Genomic DNA, 8,220 nt, shown 5'->3' with positions numbered 1-8,220 from the left:
GCTTATGGCATCCAAGATCTTGTCTCAAAAATAACCATCATGTATACACAAAGGTGTGTGTGTGTGTGTATGTGTGTGTGTGTGTGTGTGTGTGTGTAATCCCCTGTCTATATTTATGTATTACTATAAAAGCAGATCACAACTTAAAGAATATGTATTCTTTATTATAAAGAATATCTATATAATTTTATTGTAGATAAAGAATATATTATGTGTAAGATTATATGCTATATTATAACATACATACAAAATATATACATAAATAATATATATGAACATAAATGTCATTTCTGTGCTTACAAACTACTTTTATACAGACCTGTATAAAGTGTTGACCTGTAAGAGTCAGGAAAGATAGACATTTATTTGCTGCTTTGTAAATAAGTCCACTGACGTTCATAGACATGCTGTGCATCACACCAAATAAGTGGCTACTCCAAAACTCAAGCTTATGTCTCCTAACCCCAAAAGCCCTGCTGACTTTCACACCACAAGTAACTCCTCTGCTTCTACAGTCTTACTTGTCAGGCAGGAAGCATAAAAATATGTAAACAACCTCCTACTTAGGAAAAAACAACACATATGTGTACACATGTAACCATTTGTAACCGAGGATTTTCTTCCCAGGTCTCAGTTTCTGAACTAATGACTCAGAGACTTTATTATTTATGAATCAATGCCTAGGCTGTAAGCTTTGGCTCGTTCCCCGACTAGCTCATTCTCTGTGTGCTATCTGCCTGGTTACCTCTCCTCAGTGCCATGTGTCTGTCTTCCTCAGAGTCCAGGGCGAATCTCCTGCCTCTGACTCTATCCCAGAGTTCACCTCTCTTTGCAGGAACTCCCACCTCCTATTTCCTGCCTCAGCTCATAGGCCATCAGCTTTTCATTGACAGGTGATGCTTCCATACAGCACACAAAAGATTCTCTCTACCTATCTGTATACATGTATGTGTGCTGTCTATATCCATGTATATTATATTTTAATTATTTTACTGTATGAACACATTTCTTCAAGGCTTCAAATGTGTAGGTACATTCCAAGAGTAGCTAATGGTTATTTAGAATTAGTTGTATGCCATGTACTAGTCACCTAATCCCTACAGCAACAGCAAATCTGTACACCAGGTATGATTAGCTAGTCCCACAGAAAGCTGGTCACCACAAAGATATATTACTTTTCCCAGTTCACACAGCCACCCAGTGGAAGAAAGATTTAAAGAAATGTTTGTCACCAAAATTCATGGGTTTTTCCCCATTTATTTACTTATTTATTTAATCGCTTTCCAGCCTGTTCCATGACTCTTCCTCGCCTCCTCCAAGTCCCGCCCTCACATCCCTCTTCCCCCATGTCTTCTCTCCTTCTCAGAGAAGGGAAGGCCCCCAAGGGGTACCAACCCACCTTGACATCTCGGGTCTCAGTGAAACCAAGTGCATCTTCTTCCACTGAGGCCAGACATGGCAACCCAGCTAAAGGAAAGGGACCCAAAGGCAGGCAACAACGTCAGGGGACCCACAGGAAGACCCTGCTGAATATCTCCTATATATGTGTAGGGGGGGTGTCTAGATCTGGCCCATGGTTGGTGGTTCAGTCTCTGTGAGCCCCATGAGTACAAATTAGTTTATCTTGTAGATCTTCTTGTGATGTCCTTAACCTCTCTGGTTTCCTCAGTCCTTCCTCCCATTCTTCCAGAAAACTCCCATGTGCTTGCCTATTGTTCAGCCGTGGGTCTCTGCATCTGTTTCCATCAGCTGCTGGATGAAGCCTCTCAGAAGACAGTTATGCTAGGCTCCTGTCTGCAAGCATTGCAGAGTATCAGGAATAATGTCAAGGGTTGGCATTCTCCCATGGGTTGGTTCTCAAATTACGCCAGCCATTGGTTGGCCACTCCCTCAATCTCTGCTCCATCTTTATCTCTACACTTCTTGTAGGCAAGACCGATTTTGGGTCAAAGGTTTTATGGGTGGGTTGGTGGGCCCCTCCCTCCACTGGAATTCTCACCTGCCTGCAGGAGGTGGCTACTTCAAGGCTCCATATGCCCTGTTGCTAGGAGTCTCCTCTAGGGTCACCCCCATAGACTACTGGGAGCTTCCCGTGTCCCAGAAATGCCCCTCACCAATTTCTATTCTCTGTTCCAGTCATCCCCCACTTCCACCCAGCTCTCCCCACACCCTCTCCCACCCAGTTCCCTCCCTCCATCTACTTTTACGTGCTTATTCTATTTCCCCTTCTGAGTGAGATTCAGACATCTTCCGTTGGGCATCCTTGGCTTCTTTGGGTCTGTGGATTGCAGCATGGTTATCCTGTACTTTATGGCTAAGGCACACTTATAAGTGAGTACATGCCATGTGTTGTCTTTCTGTGTCTGGGTTGACTTGCTCAGAATGGTATTTTCTAGTTCCGTCCATCTCTGTTTTTAGTAGCTGAGCCGTTTTTTGTTGTTGTTGTTGTTGTTGTTTTGTTTTTTGGGTTTTTTGGGTCCGGTTTTTTGTTTGTTTGTTTGTTTGTTTTTGTCTGTTCTTTGCTCGAGGGATGTCTAGGTTGTTTCCAGTTTCTGGTTATTAGGAATTAGGCTGCTATGAACATGGCTCATGTTTTCAATCACAATGCTATTTATATCCAAAGATAAGCATGGTTCCTCTCTATCTTACCGCTGCTTCTTACCCAGAGCTAAAACTCCTCTAATCGCCCCTAGTATTTAATGATTTCTCACGGAGGTCTCCTACACATGTCTTCCAAGCCAGCCCTCCCATCAGTGCCTAGGTATCACCCATTTCTCTGCATTTCCTGCAGTCACATAACTAAGAATCAAAACTTCTGTTGCCCCTGCAATAAGTTCACAAATGGAAGAAGTAGAAAGAAAGGGTTCTGGGCCCAGCACTAACACTACCTGGGTTCCTCATGAAGCCTCTTTATGATCGGAGTGCACAGGGTGGACATGCATGGACTTTAATCACCTCTCAACAGCCCCTCCTCTCACTCACTTCAGCAACACGTGAATTTTGGAGGTAGCACGTTCAAAAACGTTGAATACGTTTGCCTGGACCATGAGAAAAACCTCCACAGGGAACCCTGAAGGAGCCGCAGTCTTGAAAGAAGAGTTGCAGGAAAACGTTGACAAAAGATATTTATAAGCTCAAAGTTTCCTGGAAGTTTCACTTATAAACCATATGGTTTCTTTCGGATCTGACTCCAAATCACAGGAAAAATTAAGAGAATTTAGGATTAAACAATAAGATGAACGGTAAAAGGCAGGGAAAGAGATTCCACTTGGACATAGGTATGGTAGGCTGCCTTGATTGCCCCCCAACCCCTACCCCCACCCCGGCCCGCACATGCCCCATCTGTCACTTGTAGATTTTCTCCACCAATGTTTGTTTTTGTAACTCTGAGCAGAGTCCAGTTCTTCAGCAAACACGATCCTCTGGCGCCCCCCCCCAACTCACTGGAGACACCCCCTGGGTGCTAAAGGTGTGTTATTTCCTTCCACAGGCTGATGGTAAAACCATGGGGCTGAGTCACGTCTGCCTGCAGCTGCGGAGACACTGAGGTCTGCAAGCCTGGCAGGGGCCAGCCCTGCTCCCTTGGAGGAAATGGCCGAGCAACCTCAGCTACAGCACATGAAAACTTCCTTCCTCTTCATCCATCTGCAGCCCCCACCAACCCGAGCTACCCAAACTTTCCCCGCCCCCTCTCCAGCCACAGCAGCATCAACAGCAGTCCCAGGGGAACTGGAGGAGGAACGCAGTTTTCCAAGTCCCAGGACAAGCTTCTTGGCTCCCTGGGAACTCAGATGTACACAGGGCTTAGCGCCTTCTCCTTTGAGCCTGCTGCCGGCAGAAGGGCCTGGAACACAGAGACCAGCTGTTTCCAATCCCCACTCACTGAAGGAAAAGGAGGAAGAAACAGACAGACCTCAGAATCTGGAAGTAAGGAGGGGTGGTGTTGGCGGATCCCCTCAGAGTAGGCGGTGCCTGGACCCTGTCTCTAGGAAACTTGGCTACCCACAACAATTGCCATGCAGGCTTGCTAGCCCAGCTTCTGCTATGAATGATGGGAGCAACAGTCCTTCCATGGGCTGGAAGCACTGGCCAGTCATTTCTGCCCACGAGGACCTGTGCGGTATGGACCCGCAAGCTGGGAATGCCGCTGAGTTCTCAGTTGCACAAAGCATCCAGTCCTTCGCTGCTGACATGGACAAACGGACAATCCAGAGGAGAGGAGGAACTTTTACCCAAGAGGTACTCCCGACGAACTGTGAAGAAGAAATCGGTACCACAGTACTGGCAACAAGAGCCCAACTCTTCAGATACTGCCCAACCATTCAGATCAGCCAGAGCTGCCTGGCCCCACCTGCTGCTGTGCCTCTTAAGGTAAGAATCGGAAAATACTGGAATTCTCTAGACTTCGGCTAAAACATAGCCAAGGGGATGGGGACAGGGCACAGAATGCAAGTTCTGGCCCTCGGCCACTTTCCTGTAGGCCACGCATACCTCAGCAATGGAGGTGTGTACCTGCTGTACACACCTTGGCTCCTTCCTATACTCTGCTACCTTTCCAGCCGCTGGTAGCATCCTGTCCTAAAGGAGACAGTAGATACCAGTTTCTCGAGATTTCTGGCAAGGAAAGGTGGTTAAGGAAGGGCATACTTTATAAGAGAAGCCTAGAAGAAAACACAAGGAAACAGAGACATGGGATGGGGGAGGTTTGTTTTCTCACATCTTTTAATGGGGGAGAGGTTTTTTTTTCCCCACATCTTTTCATTCTCATAACCTTTCTGAGAAACTGCAGTTGGTCTTTCTAGTTCCAGAGAAGAGAATTAAGGTGTGGTTATGCCAAAATCCTCTCCCTCCTTTCAAAAAAAAAATTAAGAATAAGAATAAAAGCAAGCCCTGTTTTCAAGGGATACGGTGTGGGAAATGGGGAGAGAGGGCTTTAGGGGAAGGGGTGTTTTTCAGAAGGGAAGCACAGCCTTGGAACACTAGACTGGTCCCCTTAAATACATGACTTTTAGAGCCCACATTTACCTGCCATCTGTACCTGGTACCAAGGTCCTGAGCAGTCCTCGACATGAGCCTCTATCTCCATCAGGAAGTGAGAGTGGTCCCATGTGGTACCCAGGGTTCCTTTGGGCTCTTGCAGACTCTTCTTCTGATTGTGATGTATTGTGTTAGCATCCTCTCCTTTCCACCTCTGGACCACACTTCCCATTGTGCTATCTCCTGAGGTCCAGCCTCTCCACCCAGTTCAGGTGCATCACCCTCAAGATGGGTGAACAAAATTTAAAAGAAGTTTTGGTTGTTGTTTATTTGTTTGTTTTTTATTTTCCCTTTTCCAGCAGCATGGGACCGTACATTTAGGCAATGATGGTTAGGTAAAACGGAGTATCTGAGCAAGGATTAGTGGCATGACCTACAAGGAAGGTTATGTGATGTATGTGGAAGGTTGACATGAAAGGTACTGTCAGGGAAGCCACAGGAGAATTTGATGAAATTCAAGCAGCCTTCTGAGGACTGGGAGGTGGCCTGCTGCATCCAGACCCTGTGCCTGTCTCCTGTATGCGCCTGCGCACTGCCCCTCCTCCCCTTTTGCTATTTTAATCCGAGGTCCTGCAGAGCCACAATTCAGAATGAGTTCAAGTTCTTTCTGGGCAAAAGCCATGTGAGCACATGTCCTTATGAAATCGTTTACATTCCATCTAAATTCTTGTGTCTCTCTTCCTGCAGGGGTTTAGGAGGCAGGGCGTTTGTGCATCACAGCCCAGTCTCTGGATGTAAGGTCACAGAGTAGTTATCTATGCACTTTGGTGCTGTTCATCTCTGATTTCTTCTTCCCTCTGGTCTTTGGAACACAGGTCCAGGCTTCAGACCTGTGGCCGGTCCTCTGGGGAGAAGTGCTTTGGGAGTTGGCCCAAGAATGTGGCTCTCAGCCCTAAAAGCTTTATTTTAGCTTCCCAAGTGAATGGACACCCCACGCCCACCCCCACCCCCAGATGTCTGTCCTGGCTAAACTAAAGGCTACAGAAATTCCTAGGGGGAATGGCTGTCTCAAGTCTAAGTCCTAACTGTAAGCAAACCACCCAAACAACAGCATCCCGTGCTATCCGCAGACATATGGGTTCGCCAGTGCTAGTTGAAAGTGACCCTCAGTGCCCCTGCCTTCTTTTTGTAAATCTTGTAGCACTAAGCATTGCACCAAAGGCCTTTCACATGCTGGACAAGCACTGTGTCACTGTGTTAATAGCCCCAGCAGTATATGTGTCTTGAGGAAAATCAAGACCAACAATAGTACATTAAAGAGGATCAGAAAAGCCATGGAGCCTGAGGTTCAGGCAGAGTGCTTATATAATCCAGTCTGAGAACAGGGCCATAGGGAGACAGGAATTTTGAAATCCATTCCTTCAGGTCTACAAAGCCTAAGTGTCATTAGTCATTAGTCAGGTGGTCCAGCCTCATGCTATGTATTTAGGTTGTTGTTGTTGTTGTTGCTTTGGGTTTTTGTTGTTGTTGTTTGGTTTTAAAAATGAATGAAGACAGTTTTTCCTCTGTCCAGTTCTGGGCAATGTGATGTATCCCTTGCCACCCCCAATTTGAAAGATTCTGAGACTTGCCCAGTATTTTCATGTTTGAGAATTTACCTATATGAACATACAAAGGCTGATTAAAGTGTTTTCTTGTTCAATCAGCTATCAAAGGTAAGGTGACTCCTGGTGATTCACATTGGGATCTTGCAGCTGATGTAGTAAAGAGAAATGCTGTCAATTATATTTAAGGTAAAATGTTGATTATATGTGGTAAAGTTTGCTCACTCCTATGTGCATGTTGGAGAGTTGAAGTCCTTGTGTCAACAATCCCAGGAAAAAAAGAATGCCAAGAATAAGCCTTCTTTGCAGTAGGCCAAATGGCCAAATGTATGCTCTTGGTGTTTACGTCCTCAGGCTCCAGAATGAAGGTCACTGGCTTGCATCTTCTCACTATGAGAAGGAATGAGTGCAGTGAATTAAACTACCCGATTCTTCCATTGTAAGGTAACTGGGAACGGGAAATAAGAACCTAGCTCTCGTTCTCTCCCTCTCCGTGACCTCACTCTTAGGGTGCTATTTCTCCTTCGAGTTCTCCCAGTCACTCTGTGGCATAGATGCTTCTATGTCCTGTTTTCCCTTCCCTAGTCAGTGACTTGCTAGGACTCATAGTGGCTGATGACTGACTGTCAAATCATCTATCCAGAGTTCAGGATTCCCTCAACCTTCCTTCTTTTATAATATATACAGCTGGGAGTGAGTGTGTGTGTGTGTGTGTGTGTGTGTGTGTGTGTGTGTGTGTGTGTGTGCGTGTGTGTGTGTGTGTGTGTGTGTACCTACCCTTGGAAGGTAACCTGGTTTATCCTGGAGCCTTTGCTTGATACTGTGCTAATTTCCATGGTGAGAAGAGTAGGTAAAGGGCTGAGGACTATCAGACCTAACTCAATATCATGTCACTCAGCAGCACCAGCTCTCTGGGAGGAAGTGGGGCTGTAGCTCATGGTGATGCCAGCAGAGGGTCTTCACAGTCCTATGGCTAGTCTGTCAGAGCAAATCAGGACAGGTCCAAGGTCTGGCCCAGAGCCTGACGCCACCTTGCCTTCCCCATGTTATGCTGCCCCTTTGTGGAAGCACAAGGAACTGTTCACATTACACCTGCGTTTGAGGCTAAAGACAGCAAGCAAAGGGTAACAAACATGATTCCAAAGAGAGGATGGGATAAACAACAACTCAACAACCATTTCTAGAATTGACAGAAATAAAAAAAAAAGTCTTCATATCTTAACCTGTTGTATGCCTTAAATAACAGTGACTATTTATATGTAAGTACATTAAAGAGTTAGCAGTAAATGCCTTTCAATTTTCTGTCTCCCAAATAGCATTTATAAACCACACAAAATGTCATCAATAGTTAAAAATTCCTCAAAAATCTAAACTGCTCTGGGTGTTGTTGTTTTGTTTTGTCTTGTCTGGTCTTGTCTTTCTTCCATTCCTCTCTCATGACAGGAACTCAATTCCAATCAGTTTTCTGCATTTTCCTCACCAGCTTCTAAGGAGTATTCATGGTTTAGGCAACAGCATTGGATGAGCAAGACAGCCGTGGGAACAATAGAGGTTTAACCAGCCCCTTCCAATAACGGAAACAGAAGGCTAGAGATTTGCTGATAGTCAGACCTTGTCCTAGGAGACTACAGGAAACAGT

General features: G+C 45.6%; 1 protein-coding gene across 5 annotated transcripts in view; it reads left to right on the top strand.

Annotated features, from left to right (window-relative positions):
- Positions 1 to 8,220, top strand: part of PSD3 (pleckstrin and Sec7 domain containing 3) — a 541,746-nt gene that overhangs the window by 88,673 nt on the left and 444,853 nt on the right. For all 5 annotated transcript variants that reach the window (XM_084758401.1, XM_084758398.1, XM_084758403.1 and 2 more), the window contains one exon: positions 3,491 to 4,371. In XM_084758401.1, coding sequence (XP_084614527.1) covers positions 3,592 to 4,371 — 780 coding nt within the window. In that variant the 5' untranslated portion in view covers positions 3,491 to 3,591. The remainder of the gene's footprint in view (positions 1 to 3,490; positions 4,372 to 8,220) is intronic.

Source organism: Acomys minous, assembly GCF_964271855.1.
Source record: "Acomys minous genome assembly, chromosome: 15".
NCBI classification, from domain to species: domain Eukaryota; kingdom Metazoa; phylum Chordata; class Mammalia; order Rodentia; family Muridae; genus Acomys; species Acomys minous.
Note: the sequence above shows the minus strand (reverse complement) of the source record. Positions and strands in the feature narration are given on the sequence as shown.